Source organism: Neoarius graeffei, chromosome 27 (genome assembly GCF_027579695.1).
Source record: "Neoarius graeffei isolate fNeoGra1 chromosome 27, fNeoGra1.pri, whole genome shotgun sequence".
Taxonomy (NCBI): domain Eukaryota; kingdom Metazoa; phylum Chordata; class Actinopteri; order Siluriformes; family Ariidae; genus Neoarius; species Neoarius graeffei.
In genome coordinates this window covers 49,875,900-49,894,768 of record NC_083595.1, presented here as the reverse complement: position 1 = coordinate 49,894,768, position 18,869 = coordinate 49,875,900, and the positions used below count along the sequence as shown (strand labels likewise).

The 18,869-nt window shown below is 43.5% G+C and overlaps 1 protein-coding gene across 1 annotated transcript; it reads right to left on the bottom strand.

Annotated features, from left to right (window-relative positions):
- Positions 1 to 8,204: 8,204 nt before the first annotated feature.
- Positions 8,205 to 9,078, bottom strand: LOC132874924 (arylamine N-acetyltransferase, pineal gland isozyme NAT-10-like). Its single transcript, XM_060911417.1, is given in 2 exon segments — positions 8,205 to 8,498; positions 8,500 to 9,078. Coding segments are annotated over 2 exon segments (873 nt in total).
- Positions 9,079 to 18,869: the final 9,791 nt, after the last annotated feature.

The window sequence follows — 18,869 nt, the reverse complement described above, 5'->3', positions numbered from 1 at the left end:
CATCACAACCACATGACAATCCCGCCAGCAAAAATAGGGAAAAAAAAGGAGCGATCTCACCTCTTCAGATATTGGTTTAAGTCCGACAATACATTCCTCAAAAAGGGTGTAGAAGAACAAAGTAATCCATCAACGTGTAGCATTCAATTTATTCCGGACCATTAAAGAATTCTGGAGGAACTCAGAATGTTGGCGTACCGGCTTCCATCTACCCCTGTTCATTCCTCTCTCTCCATCTACCCCCGTTCATTCCTCTTTCCGCGTCTCCATTCAAAAAACGAGCATGTGATTTAAAGGGACTATATCCATAGGATAGGGAGTGAGACGGTGTGTGCGTGTGACAGTGACAGGGAAGAACCTAGGCCCATGCTCACCCTGAATTTCTCTTAAAGTGAAGGCAGAAGAACGTTCAGCGCCTGGCCAGGCTTTCTATGTATTAATTTACATAGACATTTTAATATGAAATATAAATAAGTGTCTTAGACAATAAATACTATTTTATGCTACTGATTAATAATCAAAACTTTATGTGGCTGATGCTACAGAAGAAGGGGTTTATGCGCATGCGTCTACTTCTTCTATTGTTCTGGTGTCTCCGATGGGACTGTTTTACAGCGCACGTAGAGGTGTGGCATGTGTATTGCATCGTTTTCAGCAAGCGTTGCGTTGCCATATGAACCTGATATTTTACTGATCCGTTGCCCATGTGGACGCGATATTTAAAAAAAAAAATCTCGTTGCCGTTGTCGTGTGGATGTAGCCTGAGGTCTAAATTTCTACCATTAGCTCCAAAAGCTTTTTCCCACTCCAAGAGACCAACCCTAGAACTGCCCCAAAACAAAATGGTGGCTCCTATTAAAATCACTTTTCTTTGTTTGAACACAGACTTCTGGTTGGCTGCTTAATACATGCTTCTCATTGACTAAAGCACCTTCCACTATCTTTAAAATAAAACAGTCCCACTCATATTTCTTACCATGGCATTTTAAGAGTTTTACAACACAATGAGTCTCTGTTTGGCATGCAAAATGCCCTTATAATGGTAACAACTCATGATAATTATACACAAAATCCTTGAAACATTTAAACTCATAAATTGTTCCTAGGCTCAGCTTAATGGAGCCTCATGTCAGAATACCTCCCAAGAACGATGTCATAAATTCAGGCTAAATAATATAACATAATTTCACCAAGATCTTTGACATGTGCAAGAAATAAGGAAGAAAACAACTATTTGGGAAAACAAAAGGGAAAAGTGTTGAGAGAACAAGGGTACGTTTTAAGTTTACTTTTTAAATTGGGAGAAGGGACTGCATGAAAGATGAAGGTCATGAAGGTCCTGGAGGATGAGTTTCTATACACTACACTAAACTCAACCAAGACACACACCGAAATTACTTTTTCATCCATTACTCGGAACACTACTCGGCTCACACAAATGCTTGTTGATTATGAAAACCTGGAACTGAAACCACATGAATTCACTGACCATAAACTATTGGATGTAGATAATGACATACCGTAGACCCGGACAATAACTTTTTCTCAACCATTAATGACAATTGCCACCATTACACAGAGGAACAGTACAATCAGTCCACGTGGGGAAATTCAATAATACACTTCAACAACAGAAGCATGTACACTAACTTCAAACACATCAAGACATACTTAAGTCAGTTTACTCATCCATTCAACATAATTGCCATATTGGAGACCTGGATTGACCTGGAGAAAGGAGTGGATTTCGAACTGGCTGGATATGAATTTAATTATATAAACAGGAAAAATAAAGGTGGAGGAGGAGTGGCGGTGTATGTGGACTGTAATTTGAATTATAAGCTAATAGATGGCATGACAACGGTGATTGATAACTTATTAGAATGTTTAACAATCAAAATTAATACTGAAAAAAGTAGAAATGTAGTCATCTCATCTCATCTCATCTCATCTCATTATCTCTAGCCGCTTTATCCTGTTCTACAGGGTCGCAGGCAAGCTGGATCCTATCCCAGCTGACTACGGGCGAAAGGCGGGGTACACCCTGGACAAGTCGCCAGGTCATCACAGGGCTGACACATAGACACAGACAACCATTCACACTCACATTCACACCTATGGTCAATTTAGGCTACATCCACACGACAACGGCAACGAGATTTTATTAAAAAAATATCGCGTCCACATGGGCAACGGATCAGTAAAATATCAGGTACATATGGCAACGCAACGCTTGCTGAAAACGATGCAATACACATGCCACACCTCTACGTGCGCTGTAAGACGGTCCCATCGGAGACACCAGAACAATAGAAGAAGTAGGACGCATGCGCATAAACCCCTTCTTCTACCCGGCGTGAAGCACTCACAGGAACAAACACACAACAACAAGAAGATGGCTGCGACTACGCGAGGAAATCGTGCCTTCTGTGTGTACAAATTAGTTTTATTAGTGTGCATAGTTTTATATAACTTAATTTTCTTATTGTGTGTGAACATTTTGAAAAGCATTTTTATATAATTTATATAACTTTTTATATTGTGTGTGAACATTTTGAAAAGCAGTCTTATCCAGTAAAAAAAGAAATTCAAGAAATGGTTCAGTTACTTGTTTATTTAAAAGAAAAGCTGTATACAAAAGTGAATGCAATGCAGTGGTTCATACAAAACAGCGAGAGTGCTGCTTGTTCTAGTCATGTGGTTGTGACGTCATCGTAAACAAATCCGTTCTACTCATCCAGACGACTTCGCAACGGCACCGTTGCCAGATTTTTCCACTCTGGAACCCGTTCTCAAAAAATATCGTTTTGGGGCACCCAAAATGCCGGTGCCGTGTGGACGCCAGGCCGAAACGATAAACAATTTTATCAGATTCACCTGAATCCGTTGCTGTGTGGACAGCCTCTTAGAGTCACCAGTTAACCTAACCTGCATGTCTTTGGACTGTGGGGGAAACCAGAGCACCCGGAGGAAACCCACGCGGACAACATACACACGCCACACAGAAAGGCCCTCGCCGGCCACGGGGCTTGAACCCAGACCTTCTTGCTGTGAAGCGACAGCGCTAACCACTACACCACCATGCCACCCCGAAACGTAGTCATTAGCTGTATATATAGAGCGCCAGAAACTAGTATAGAGGCGTTTAAGGACTGGGTAGAAAAGACATTTACAGTCGATAATAAAAAAGTTATCTTCATTTGTGGGGATACTAATATTGATCTGTTGAACCCTAATAAGCACAGTATGACTGAGGAATTTATTAATACCATGTACAGTATGAGTCTCCACCCAAAAATTACCAGACTCACCAGAATTACTGACCATAGTGCTACTTTAATAGATAATATATTTACCAATGATATAGATAATAACATTATAAGTGGAATATTTATCAATATTAGTGATCATCTACCAGTTTTTACAATTGATGACTGTAATTGTAAGAGAAATGTGACAGACCATAAACTTAAGTATAGAAGAGTTAGGACAGAGGAAGCCATGTTTGCATTAAATAATGATTTATTAATGCAAGACTGGGAAACAGTTTATATAGAGAATAGCATTGACAGAGCATATGATAACTTTTTAAGTATATTCAAATTATTACAGTGGGGCAAAAAAGTATTTAGTCAGCCACCAATTGTGCAAGTTCTCCCACTTAAAAAGATGAGAGAGGCCTGTAATTTTCATCATATGTATACTTCAACTATGAGAGACAGAATGGGGGGAAAGAATCCAGGAAATCACATTGTAGGATTTTTAATGAATTAATTGGTAAATTCCTCGGTAAAATAAGTATTTGGTCACCTACAAACAAGCAAGATTTCTGGCTCTCACAGACCTGTAACTTCTTCTTTAAGAGGCTCCTCTGTCCTCCACTCGTTACCTGTATTAATGGCACCTGTTTGAACTCGTTATCAGTATAAAAGACACCTGTCCACAACCTCAAACAGTCACACTCCAAACTCCACTATGGCCAAGACCAAAGAGTTGTCAAAGGACACCAGAAACAAAACTGTAGACCTGCACCAGGCTGGGAAGACTGAATCTGAAAATTTTTTTGAACATTTTTTTGGTCTAACACCCCCTCCTAGTGAGAGGCTGCCTTGATTCTATTTTGCGGGCAAAAAATGGCTTGGGCTGGTTGACAAAAATTGGGCGGGTTTGCCGTTAGTTCGGCGGGTTTTTATCAGATGTTTATATAGTTTCACTCCCACTAGAAAGCAGAGATGGGAGAGAATGTAAACACCTAAGCTGAATGATGGTCTTGAATATGCGAAGGAAATCAGTTAAAACAGCTCTCTTTGGTCAACTGAGGCAAGTCAGAGACCTAGTTTACCCAGCACCCCTTAGGTATTTTAAACAACCAAAATCGAGCATTGGCCTAAATTAATCATTAACAATAAACATTAATCTCATTAAATATTATTTAAACAAAAAAATGTCGATGTAACTGTACGACTAATATGAATGTGTGTAATGTAGTGCAGAAACTGAACTCATAAACTAGTAAATAAGAATGACGCAATCCATTCTCCATTTTCTCTTCTCATGTTACATTCAGCCATGCATCGTAGCCTAACTTTTTTTTTTAATTGAAGTATATAAAACAGGTACAATCTAACAAATCCACAAAAATCAGGATAACAGATAAAGAAAATACATGGATGTAGACAAAAATAAATGAAGCAGAATAACTCGGCCTATAAAATTAATAAAACAAACAGGATAAATAAATAAAAGGCAAATAAAAAATAAATAACCTCAGCAATGCAGATGTTAGATATGCATCATAGCCTAACATAGCCTACATAATATTATGCGTGTGCGTCACCTACTGGTGCATGTAGGATTCAGAACACAGCAGATGATTGCAGAGTTATAATCTGATTGAACCACACGGAGCCGAGTACCAGACAGCAGATTTTTCACCTCCAGCACTGATGGGCTCATGCTGCCATTTAGAAGTTGTTTACATTGTTCAATTTGCAAATAGTAAACTGGTCTTTAGCTGCATATTTTTACTTTACAAGATAGGCATCAGGGCGGCACGGTGGTGTAGTGGTTAGCGCTGTCGCCTCACAGCAAGAAGGTCCGGGTTCGAGCCCCGTGGCCGGCGAGGGCCTTTCTGTGCAGGGTTTGCATGTTCTCCCCATGTCCGCGTGGGTTTCCTCCGGGTGCTCCGGTTTCCCCCACAGTCCAAAGACATGCAGGTTAGGTTAACTGGTGACTCTAAATTGACCGTAGGTGTGAATGTGAGTGTGAATGGTTGTCTGTGTCTATGTGTCAGCCCTGTGATGACCTGGCGACTTGTCCAGGGTGTACCCCGCCTTTCGCCCGTAGTCAGCTGGGATAGGCTCCAGCTTGCCTGCGACCCTGTAGAACAGGATAAAGCGGCTAGAGATAATGAGATGAGATGAAGATAGGCATCAAGTACATTTTGGGCGGTTTTAAGTGCATTTTGAACATATTTTGGGCTGGAAAATATCAGCAGGATCTGGCAACACTGGTTTTAGTTTACAGTGCTGACTCATCTCATCTCATCTCATTATCTGTAGCTGCTTTATCCTTCTACAGGGTCGCAGGCAAGCTGGAGCCTATCCCAGCTGACTACGGGCGAAAGGCGGGGTACACCCTGGACAAGTCGCCAGGTCATCACAGGGCTGACACATAGACACAGACAACCATTCACACTCACATTCACACCTACGCTCAATTTAGAGTCACCAGTTAACCTAACCTGCATGTCTTTGGACTGTGGGGGAAACCGGAGCACCCGGAGGAAACCCACGCGGACACGGGGAGAACATGCAAACTCCACACAGAAAGGCCCTCGCCGGCCACGGGGCTCGAACCCGGACCTTCTTGCTGTGAGGCGACAGCGCTTACCACTACACCACCGTGCCGCCCCGGTGCTGACTCAGTTCGTGCAATCGCTGGTGTTGCATAGGCTACCGTGTAAGCTCAGTCAATTTCAGCGACAAATTAAAAAATGGAATAGAATTGGTTCCTAAAAGAACTAGTAAGGAGTCAGTCATCCGGCATTTTTTTTGGATATCGTGAGGAGGATGTGGAACAGCAAATGCCAGTTTGTAAAGTGTGCAAAAAACCCAGTATCAAAATACTCGGGTCTTGAAATAAATGCACATTAGTCATAAACAGTGGTAACTACTCTCTTTTGTGTTATTTTTGACAGAAGTAAAATTCATCCATGAACAAATTTTGGTGAGTTGATTTTCTGTTTGGCGAGTTACTTTGGAAGGGAACTAGTCCGGCTGGCTGGTGAAAAAATATATGACTTATATCATAATGAGTATTGTGTGTATGTATGTGTGTGTATGTGTAGAAATACGGTATGTGTGTATATATACATATGGAACTTGTTGTTGATTCTAAGATCCCTGTTCTTGGCTGCAGGAGTGAAACCCAATGTGGTCTTCTGTATTGCTGTTGCATGCTGAGGTGCTTTTTTGCTCACCACAGTTGTAAAGAGTGATTATATGAGTCACTATGCCCTATAGCTGGCCATTTTCCTCTGACCTCTCTTCTCAACAAGGTGTTTGTTTCCACCCACAGAACCGTCCCTCATTCACTCAGTGTTTTCTGCACCATTCTGTGTAAACTCTAGAGACTGTTGTTTGTGTGTGAAAACCCCAGGAGATCAGCAGTTTCTGAAATACTCAAACCAGTCCATCTGGCTCAAACCAGCACCCATACCACAGTGAAAGAAAGTCACGCTTTGAGATCACAGTTTTTCCCGTTCTGATGTTTGAACATTGTGAACATTAATTGAAGCTCTTGATTTGTATCTGCATGATTTGATGCATCAAGGGATCGGCTGATTCGAGAACTGCATCAAACCGCAGGTGGATGGGTGTTTCGAATAAAGTGGCCGGTGTGTGTGTGTAGCTTGTTATGTTGTCAATGTAAAAAAAAAAAAAATTATCCAAGAAAAAAAGACCTTTGAAATTACTCACTTTGATATTTTCCTGAGGGTGGCACGGTGGTGTAGTGGTTAGCGCTGTCGCCTCACAGCAAGAAGTTCCTGGGTTCGAGCCCCGGGGCCGGCGAGGGCCTTTCTGTGTGGAGTTTGCATGTTCTCCCCGTGTCCGTGTGGGTTTCCTCCGGGTGCTCTGGTTTCCCCCACAGTCCAAAGACATGCAGGTTAGGTTAACTGGTGACTCTAAATTGAGCGTAGGTGTGAATGTGAGTGTGAATGGTTGTCTGTGTCTATGTGTCAGCCCTGTGATGACCTGGCGACTTGTCCAGGGTGTACCCCGCCTTTCGCCCGTAGTCAGCTGGGATAGGCTCCAGCTTGCCTGCGACCCTGTAGAAGGATAAAGCGGCTAGAGATAATGAGATGAGATATTTTCCTGAGTTTGGAATTAAAACTTTCTTGGACTCATTACATTCTGGTACAAACTGAATCTCATTTGAACTTTGTATACCACTTTATATCCAGCCTGCACTAATTAGTCAGACACCAAAATTTAGAGGCAAGGTACTATCTCTCTTTCTGCTTGCACATGTACTGAAATTTCTGGACCTGACAAGTGCTGGTGAATACTGAGATTCTGATTCTGTTTGAATTTTTGTCTCTGTACTGACATGCTGCGCAAGGGTACGAATTCAGCTATACACATGGACTAATTTCTCTGTCCACCTACCTCCACTCGAGCCTTATGACTTTGACTCAGTGGAACAACAGGAGTCAACAATATGAACACAGTCATGGGCTGAAACAGTTACTGAATATGGCTTTCCAAACATATTGGTAAACAGACAAATATTTGCTGCAATGCAAAACTAGACTGCAGAAATTTCTTTGCACTTTAAAGGTTGGTCATTTTTGCGGATTCTCACGACATGAACCTTGATGTTAATGAGATGCCCCCTTTCAAACAAACCTCCTGACTTTGAAAAGTTGTGTCAAGGAAGGTAAGCTCACCCTTCATACTTTCATTTTCGTACAGTCACTTTGGTTAGACATACTGTATCTTACTGACATATAAAATGATAAAATGTTGAAATGCTAATGCTAGTCCTGTAAGACAATTAATGAAAAGTATTTTATTTTCCAGCATATGTATTTAAATATGTCCAGCAATCAAGGCTTGGGATGGCAGAAAATTCATTTGGGGTTGCCCAAAGATCTTGTAACACCCTGATCGAGGTTTTTTGGTATATGTGATATAAATGTCCTACAGTCTATATGAAGCTTTGCTGTTTATTGGTGTCAAATTATTAACTAAAATGAAATTAAACTTTTCCTTGAGTATAGTGTCTATCTCACTGTCAGCTACATCTCTCATCTCTATGATGCTCATGTCTTCCTCAGGGTTAAAGATGGCTTCACTGTTGGTCCAACCAATCAGAGCTCTGAATCCAGTGGGGGTCTGGAGGGAACAGATGGATTTCTGGGTGAACAGAGACTCAGGGTTGGTCTGCAGGTACTCGCTTGTGCTCACAAAATGGTCAATTCCACGTGGTGTTAAACACAAACGAGTATATTGTCTTCGTCAGGCGTTTGTCAATGAGGCTGGAATTGGTGAAGGCTTCATTCTGAACCAGTGGCTTCCTTCCAGTCTTCTCCAGCGTCCACTTCTCACCATCATTCAGTAGGCGGAAGATTCCTGCTGGTTGCTGCTGGTCTTTCCCTGCGATCATTTCAAATGGGTACCAGATTTGGCATGATACTCCAAAGCTCATGTCAGTGATATACAGCTTGCCTTCAATCTTCACCAGGTTAATGAGGTGTGAATCCAAGGGGCTGAAGTCATTTTTGATCGGGTTGAAGACTTTAGAGCCCAGTGTAATGTATTTGTAGCCTATCACTTTCAGCACCCAGGAGAAGAGCAGGTTGTTTTCACAGCACCATCCTCCACGACAGTTTCTCACAATCTTCTCAAAAATGATCTGCAGGTCCATGGTGTTCCACTCTCCACAATAGATGCTTAGATTCTCGAAGGGAATACTAATCACATGCAGCTCGTGGATGGTGCGGAGCTTGGCCAGATCGGGTTTCTCGAACATCCCGTTGAACCCGATCCTTCTGAAGTATTCCTGAATATCCATGATGTTCCTGAACAGGATGAAAGAACAGACTACTGCTTCAAAATGTTGCAAACCCTGTAGAAAAACTGTGGTTCTCAAGGTGAAGTTCTGAGAAGTTGAAGGGGTTAGGGTTTTTATTTATTTATTTTGTAACCATGGTGGAAGTCACCACTTCATATTATTCTAATTATGTCTGCATTATTATTATTATTATTTGTCTGTTTGACTGGTCACTTGAATTGAACAGGTTTATTCCAGAACTTAACTCAAAAACAAGTCAATTCTAAATAAACAAGACCTAATAAACAGCTAGATTATCACTGAAGGGCGGCACGGTGGTGTAGTGGTTAGCGCTGTCGCCTCACAGCAAGAAGGTCCGGGTTCGAGCCTCGTGCCCGGCGAGGGCCTTTCTGTGTGGAGTTTGCATGTTCTCCCCGTGTCCGTGTGGGTTTCCTCCGGGTGCTCCGGTTTCCCCCACAGTCCAAAGACATGCAGGTTAGGTTAACTGGTGACTCTAAATTGAGCGTAGGTGTGAATGTGAGTGTGAATGGTTGTCTGTGTCTATGTGTCAGCCCTGTGATGACCTGGCGACTTGTCCAGGGTGTACCCCGCCTTTTGCCCGTAGTCAGCTGGGATAGGCTCCAGCTTGCCTGCGACCCTGTAGAAGGATAAAGCGGCTAGAGATAATGAGATGAGATGAGAAAAGTTTTCAAAAAAGAATGATTTTATTCTGTTTTAAACAGAATTATTCTGTTTTAAAGCACTGCCATCTGGTGGCCAAATGTATAAAGTGCATTTAGTAACCTACTAGGTGCTATTGGAACCTGGCTTAACAACAACTAGAAGAAGAAGCCTTTATTTATTTTTATTGTCACATGTACACTCAAGGTGGCATGGTGGTGTAGTGGTTAGCACTGTCACCGCACAGATTCTGGGTTCGAGCCCGGTGGCCGATGAGGGCCTTTCTGTGCGGAGTTTGCATGTTCTCCCCGTGTCCGCGTGGGTTTCCTCCGGGTGCTCCGGTTTCCCCCACAGTCCAAAGACATGCAGGTTAGGTTAACTGGTGACTCTAAATTGACCGTAAGTGTGAATGCGAGTGTGAATGGTTGTTTGTCTGTATGTGTCAGCCCTGCGATGATCTGGCAACTTGTCCAGGGTGTACCCTGCCTCCCACCCATAGTCAGCTGGGATAGGCTCCAGTTTTCCCGCGACCCTGTACAGGATAAGCGGTTACAGATAATGGATGTATCCTCCTCTGCATTTAACCCATCTGAATCAGCAAACACACACACACACACGCACCAGTGGGCAGCTCTGCTACAGCGCCTGGGGAGCAGTTGGGGATTAGAACATGAATCAAGTGCACTTCAGCCATGATCCAGAGGGAGCGGAAAGTGCTGGTCATTCACTCTCCTCCCTCACATTTTTCCTGTCAACAGGAGAATCGAACCAGCAACCCTTTGGGCCCAAGGCTGCTTCTCTTAGGCCATGGCTGCCTCCAAGGGCAAGGGCACTTGGTGCCAAGGGCACTCGGTAGAGTGCATACCTCTGCTAAGCCACATATCCAGATTTGCAATATCATCTAATTAAATGGCCCTTGGCCCACCTTTCCTCAAAATTTCATCAAAATCCTTTCACTACTTTTTATGGTTTTTTTAAAGACTATTTTATCTTCTATTTTTAGACATGTTTACTTCTTTGATTCAGGAGCTTGGTTGTAAATTTTAATTTCCCTCTGGGGATTAATAAAGTGATTCTGATTCTGATTCTGAACAGACAAAAAAAATTCCTGGACCCACATACATATTCGGATATTTATTTGTTTGTTTGTTTGTTTGTTTAAATGCAATCTAGTGTTATTTTGAGAAATATCCAACAACAGGACATGTGAATCACTTTTATTGCTCTGTGATTGGATAAATTCTCCCACGGGAACGTACCTAATGAATGAATGAAATTGTTTATCACCGAATCTGCTCATGAACTAAAGTCGGAATTTTTTTTTTAAACAAAAGATATTAAAAACATGAAAGGATGATGGAGAGGGCAGTTATCTTTGGAGATTTGGGGAATGATAAAGATACCTGTTTTTCATGCTCGAATCTGATACAGACTGTTCAAATTTCTCTGGTACAAACTGTCCTGAGTGCTCATTGTTTTGGTTTGTTAAATTCTTGAGATCTACAGTATGTTTGCTTCCACATTCTGCTTCATGAAGGTTATCTTGTCCATCATGTCCTTCTCCCATAAAGTAGTTTCGTCAAAACCAGTGATGGACTCTGTCACGCAGACAACTCAGCTTCTTAAATCGTCATCATCATCAAATGACAGAGCTATAACACACGCTTGAATGTGGATATATACCCACGTTTGTCCTACAATAAACTGAGGAACATCTCTGAGCGGCTGTGTGTGTGTGTCAGTGACCATTTGCTCCCAGATCGATCCATGAGGCAGAATCTCTGAGGGTCAGAGGTTGACATTCGCAAATCATCTCCAACATCCTTCAGTGCAGAGCTATCATAAAGTAAGACACATTTTATTGATTGATTTGATTAATTTGTTTGCTTGTTCATAAAAACATTATTTGGAGAAATACTTGGAGACATCTAAGTCAATTTACTGAGGATAAAGAAAATCATATTTATTTATTTATTAAATCAATATTTGGAGAAATACTTGCAGGCTTATGAGACAATTTACTGAAGATTAAGCAAAACACTTGTTTGTTTTTAATAAAAAAAATCATTATTTTGAAAAATACTTGCAGACTTATGAGTCACTCTCCTGAAGAGTAAGTCAAATACATATATATTATTTACCAGCTGGGAGGTCCGTATCGTGAAATATGGTGACCGAGGTCTTGAAATCACAGATATGTAATATTGGATCATTTTCCTCAATAAATAAATGACCAAGTATAATATTTTTGTCTCATTTGTTTAACTGGGTTCTCTTTAGGGCTGCACGATATCAGAAAAATATGCGATATTCGATAACATGACTGAATATCTCGATATCGATATGTATCACGATAATTAAATATATACTGTTTTTCTTACCTCTACTCGCCGTTCTGCCCTGTATCTAGCATTTAAAAACACCCAATGCATCGCTTCCATTCCAACATTATTTTTTATTGGAAAAACATGGCTACACCTGCAATGGTGTCCATCAATCATCTTTAAATCTCTTAATTTTTGTGAGCGCAACAGAAAATGTCTTAAGTTGAAGTAAACAAAAAACTGAAAACTACATTACATTAACATAAAGCATTCGAAATGGCAATTTCAGCGGCTCCCGGGAGATGAAGGTGAGCGACACAGATTCACCATAAACTCAAACACAATCTGTTAATAACACATGCGGGTGAGAGAGCAGTGGTGTGTGTGTGTGAGTGAGCGAGCGAGCAGTAGTGTGTGTGTGTGTGTGTGAGAGAGAGAGAGTGAGCGAGAGTGCGGTTTTATGTTTTTATGCTGCTGTACATCAGTGTTTGTCCCAGTGAGCCGCCCCACCACTGTTTTACAGGTACATGTCTTGCAAAGTACCTGAGTTTGCAGTACGTCATCCCTCCTGAATTCAAAGTACTTCCAAATAGCAGACGTGCATTTTTTTTTTTTGGAAACCAGTTCCTCCTCACACAAGTTTGTCTCACCACACTTGCTACCGCTCCCACCTTCCGCCATCACCACGAGGCTTTTACTTGTTTTGCAATAGGGGGCGGAGTTATCCCGCGGCGCTTGTTGACATTCAAATGTGATTGGACGGCACAGAAAAATGTGCCTTTTATCGAAATTTAAGTAATTTTTGCGGTATGTGTATCGCAAACTATGATATCGCGATATCGATACTTTTTCGATATATTGTGCAGCCCTAGTTCTCTTTATCTACTTTTAGGACTTGTGTGAAAACCTGATGATGTTTTAGGTCATATGCAGAAATATAGAAAATTCTAAAGGGTTCACAAACTTTCAAGCACCACTGTAGCTAAGCATTTTTATTTTAGTAATTACAGGGCTACTGAAGATCAGATCTTATTTCTCAGTACAGCTGTGGCACTGACATGGTAGTGTGTGTGTGGGATGAGTATATCAGGTCCAGGTGTGTTAAACACTGTGTCTTATGCTTGGTTCACACATTGGCGTTTCAGCCTTGCGTATGTACGGCGTAGAGTAGAGTGAGGGAAAAAGCCCCCCTTAAGGAAAATTCAGTTTTTCTCCAAGTTGAAATGAACCATGTGTTTAGTTTTAATCATAGTTTTTGACAACAGTGACATGAACAATAATGCCACCTAAAGTTTGCCTAAAGTTAATACTTAATTTTTTTTTTTTAACAAAAACAAACATTGTGCCAATTGGGGGCCTTTTACCCCCCCAGTGGGGTAAAAGGCCCCCTGAGGTGGGGCAATAGGCCCCCTCACTCAAAAAAAGCTGTTTGGATAGCAAAAGTGTTTACTTAAGCCTATAATGTGAAAGAAACAAGAAAATATCCCTGAATTAATGAATAGATGCATTATTTTATTATATTTCGCATTTTAATTAAATTTTTTTTTAAAATTTCAATTATTTTTAATATTAAGTTCAAATTACTTGCTTTACTCAACCAGGTAAGCAAGATGTTATTAAAAACTATGTATCTGCTATTCAGAAATGTATGAAATACAGTAATTATGATAAAAGGAAACGATGCCCCCTGGGGACCATTTACCCCGCCATTAAGGGGGTGTTTTACCCCACAGACTACACTTTTACAAAAAAGGGTCTTACTTTCAAAATGTGATTCAACTTTTTATACCTAATGTATTTTTTTTAACGTACTGACTTGTCTACTCATACCACATACACAGCTGTGATATCTGACGAAATAGCAGCTATCTAAAATTATATCACTTACCATGAAATTTGATTTCTCTCCTCTGCGTTGCTGATATGCGATCCACAGTGGATATTTGTATATCCCCGTTGTCAAGCCAGTCCAAAGCAACAATAGAAATGTAACTTTGCGCCATCTGGTGGTTATTTTGGGTAAAACAGGCCGGGGGCGTATTACCCCACGGGGGCGTATTACCCCACTCTACTCTATGAGGATATGTGGCAATAAGAAAGGAATGTCACAGCATCGCTAGCTTACGTAGCTAATACTCTAGGATGCATAACACGATTTCCTTGCATGCCAGGGTGCGGCGCATTTTTAAGTCCGCACTTAAAAATCTGTAGCACATAGTTAGCAGCTTTGATACATCACACATACATCACGTGTATGCCATAAAAATGAAAGCTACGCAGCAGTGATGCAGCAGGAACGTTGCTCAGACACCTATTACGCCGTGCGAACGCTTTAGTTGACATGTGTCTGATGAAGGTGGCTCCGGGGCTGGCTGGGTGGATGCGGCTGATGTCTTCCCTCTTCCCTTGCCCTTCTTGGGTCCTGACTTCTTCTTGGCATGATGCTTTCTTGACTCTGATGAATGACAACAAGCACAGTGTGAACATCGCAGATACACCGCAGGTATGCAGCAGCAATGTCACACGTAAGAATGAAACGCCACACCAATGAAACGGTTACACTGCAGCAACGCATCATACGCCATGAATATGCCTCAGTACGCCATAACTTTACGTCCATTGAACCACATACAAACCCCAGATACGTCACAGTAACGCCACGCGTACACCGTGTACATCACAGGACTTTAATTTTGGACAAAATACACCTCATTTCTTGGCGTTTGGATAAATGATTGGCGTTTGGATGTTTCATGGATAAATTGGGTCTAAAATGTACATCAAGCATTGCTATTAGTGAAAGTTTGTCATAATTTGCATTATTGTTCAAAATTGATTCAGTAAAGATTTCTTTTGTGGAAAATAACAAAAGGTTTATCTCGGAGACTTGAAATATACCTCGAATTCTAAAATGACCCACATGTGGCAGGGTGTTAAGCCCATCACAAACTATAAAGGCAACAGCAAATGTCCAAAATACACAGCAAACTCATCTCTGCCTGAAGAGCTGAACCATTTTTTTGCAATGTTTGACAGGGACAGCAACCAACCAACCAACCAACCAACCATCACCAAGCTGACATCACAGAACGCTTCATCATGGCACTGATGCTGAACTCACACAAGGTGAGACGGGCCCTAAGCTAAATCACTGCCCCCAAACAAGCTTGCCATTAAACTAAACAACTGTAGCTGCAGCACAGATCTGTGCAATTGGATAAGGAAGAGTTTGAGAACCTGGAGTGCTGGAGTTGGGACAACAACCTTGCTCTTAATTCAAGGAAAAGAAAATAACTGATCTTAGACTTCAGAAGACTGAAACACAATGGTCACCACTCCATCTGCAAAATGGTGAGAAGGTGAAGGCGGTTCATAGCTTCAGATTCCTTGGAGTTCACATCATCCAACCCCAGCACAACAGCAATGGTCTTCTGAGGGTTCACTTCACTTATGAGGAGCCTGAAGAAAGCACAACTCCCACAAGAACTGCTGGTCAGTTTCTACAAGTGCACCATAGAGGTCTATCATGACATACTACATTACAGCATGGTACTCTGGCAGCATATCTGAGAACAGCAAGGCCCTTCAGTGCATCATCAAAATGGTCCAGAGGATCACTGACTTCCAGCTTCCAACACTGGAAGAAATCTCCAGAACCCACTACAGCTGCAAAGCCATGAACATCTGCAGAGATCCAACCACTTGGCTACAGCATCACCCTGTATGCCTGTATTTGTTTATTTCACCCCCTCCCCACCCATCAAGTGCAATAATTTAATTATCTACTCCCCTTCACGTGCCCCTCTTTTCCTTTTGTATTTGTCATAAATATAGAAGTCTGTGAGTGGTGTTGTGGTTAGCACTGTCGCCTCACAGCAAGAAGTTTCTGGGTTCGAGTCCAGTGGCCGACGGGGGCCTTTCTGTGTGGAGTTTGCATGTTCTTTCCATGTCTGCATGGGGTTCCTCAGGGTGTTCTGGTTTCCTTCACAGCCCAAAGACACGCAGTTAGGTTAACTGGCTACTCTAAATTGTCCATAGGTGTGAATGCGAGTACGCAGAAAGGAACCGGCCACCCTACTGCTGCAATTCTGGCCAAGTCAACCAAACATGGTTCACCTCAAGCTCGGATTGGGTTTGGCAGTGACGATGATAGAAGGGTGTACAAAGACACTTTTCAACACTGGTGTTTGTAATCAGCCAAATAATCTTGTCTGTGAAGATTCTCAATCATCCAGGTCATAGTAAACTGTGGGTGGTAGAAATGGGCAACTGGACTTGCTTGAAGATTCTTGAAAACGTTTCACCACTCGTCCAAAAGGCTTCCTCAGTTCTGTCTGACTAATAGGGAGTATCAGATATTTATCCTCTCCTGGATCAGAATCAGAATTCTGATGACCAGCTCATCTAAGGTGTCATTGAGGCATCATGTTGGTGTGGGTCACTGGAGGCTGGGTGTGAATGGCAAGTCATTAGGGTGATCAAAGGATTGTCCGTTAGGGTGATCAATGGCAATCTGACTCTCTCTGTCCTCCTGTGAGTCACTGAAAACAGCTGGGTCCTGGCGTACACCCAGCCGTCTGGGAAGAGTGTCCAATACCGCCTTGTAGATGGTTGACAAATGATGTCTTAGACCCCCACCTCTGTTCAGTGATGGCTGTTCCAGGTTGACAAAAATGGCTTCTTTAACTCCTCGCTCATACCAACGATCCTCTCTGGCTAAAATGCGTACATTACAATCCTGAAATGAGTGTCTGTAGCGCTTTCGAAGTGTGGGTGGAGCACAGAGGATGGCAGGACAATGCTTTGGATGCAAGAAGGCTTTTTATTTCCAAACTTTTCAGTCTAATCGCCACTTCTTAACCTGTGGTGTAACACACGCACACACACACACTGTGTTCTTGTCCCGGGATGCGCTCTCCTCTGCTCTCCCTCTGCCTCCTTAAATAGGGCGCGGTTACTGGGAAAACACACAAAACACAGGTTAATTACCGTCAGGTGTAGCGATTCTGCCACTCACCTTCCCTGGCTCCGCCCTCTTGTCACAGACCGGCGCTTGACCATGCCCCCGCTGCCACATACCCCCACTGCCCGACTCAGGCTGGGCGCCCGTCCGGCCCGCAGCCGACTCCCCCCCCCTTGACGGGAGAGGAAGTCCGCCACGACCATCTGCGCCCCCGGCATGTGGACCACCTTGAAATTGAAGGGTTGGAGTGACAGATACCAACGGGTGATCGGCACGTTGGCATCCTTCATGTGGTGGAGCCACTGGAGGGGCACGTGGTCCGAACAGAGGGTGAAAGGGCGCCCCAGCAGGTAGTAACGGAGGGCGAGGACCGCCCACTTGATCGCCAGGCATTCCTTTTCAATAGTGCTGTAGCGCCCCTCAAGCACTGACAGCTTTCTACTAATGTACAGGATGGGGCGATCCTCCCCCTCCACCTGCTGGGACAAAATGGCCCCCAGCCCTCTGTCCGACGCATCCGTCTGCAACATAAAAGGGAGAGAGAAGTCAGGGGAGTGTAAAAGTGGCCCCCCACACAGTGCAGCCTTTACCTCAGAGAAAGCCCGCTGGCACTGCTCCGTCCACTGGACCGGATCTGGCGCCCCCTTTTTAGTGAGGTCAGTCAGTGGGCTGGTGACGTCTGAATAATTAGGTATAAACCTATGATAGTAGCCAGCCAGCCCCAGGAACTGTCTCACCCCCTTTTTGGTCTTGGGCCTCGGGCAGGCCGCAATCACTGCTGTCTTATTAATTTGGGGACGCACCTGCCCGTTGCCCAAGTGGAAGCCCAGATACCATACTTCCACCCGCCCAATCGCACACTTCTTCGGGTTGGCAGTGAGACCCGCCGGCCTCAGCGACCTAAGGACGGCCCTCAGGTGTTGCAGGTGCTGCTGCCAGTCATTACTATAAATGATAATATCGTCCAGATAGGCGGACGCCTAGGTGGCGTGGGGCCGGAGGACCCTGTTCATCAGCCGCTGAAACGTAGCGGGCACCCCAAACAGCCCAAACGGAAGTGTGACGAATTGGTGTAAGCCGAACGGTGTGGAAAAGGCCGTTTTCTCCCGGGATAATGGAGTCAAGGGGATCTGCCAATATCCCTTCGCCAAATCCAGTGTTGAGTAAAAGCGAGCCGTGCCTAGTCGATCGATCAGCTCATCAATATGAGGCATTGGGTACGTGTCGAATTTAGACACCGCGTTGACTATTCTATAGTCACACAGAACCGGACCGACCCGTCGGCCTTGGTACCAAGACCACCGGGCTGCTCCAGTCACTGTGGGACTCCTCGACGATGCCCATTTCGAGCATGGCCTGAAGTTCTTCCCGAACCACCTTTTTTTTGTGTTCGGGTAGCCTATAAGGGCGGCTACACACTACCACCCCCAGGGGCGTCTCTATGTGGTGTTCTATGAGGTTAGTGCGACCGGGCAGGGGCGAGAACACATCCGAAAACTCGGCCTGCAACTGGGCGACCTCCGTGAGTTGGGTCGGGGAGAGGTGGTCTCCACAGGGGACCGGAGAGGTACGTGATGCCAATGTCCCTTTTTGAACCTCCGGCCCCAGCTCCACCTTCTCCAGAACTACCGACACCAACGCCACGGGGACCTCCTCATTCCAGAGTTTAAGCAGATTGAGGTTGTAGATCTGTAGTGCCCCCTCCCTGTCCGTTCGCCTTACCTCATAGTCGATGTCCCTGACTCGCCGTGTGACCTCAAAGGGTCCTTGCCACTTGGCGATTAATTTGGAGCTTGACGTGGGCAACAGGACGAGTACCTTATCTCCCGGAGTGAATTCTCTAA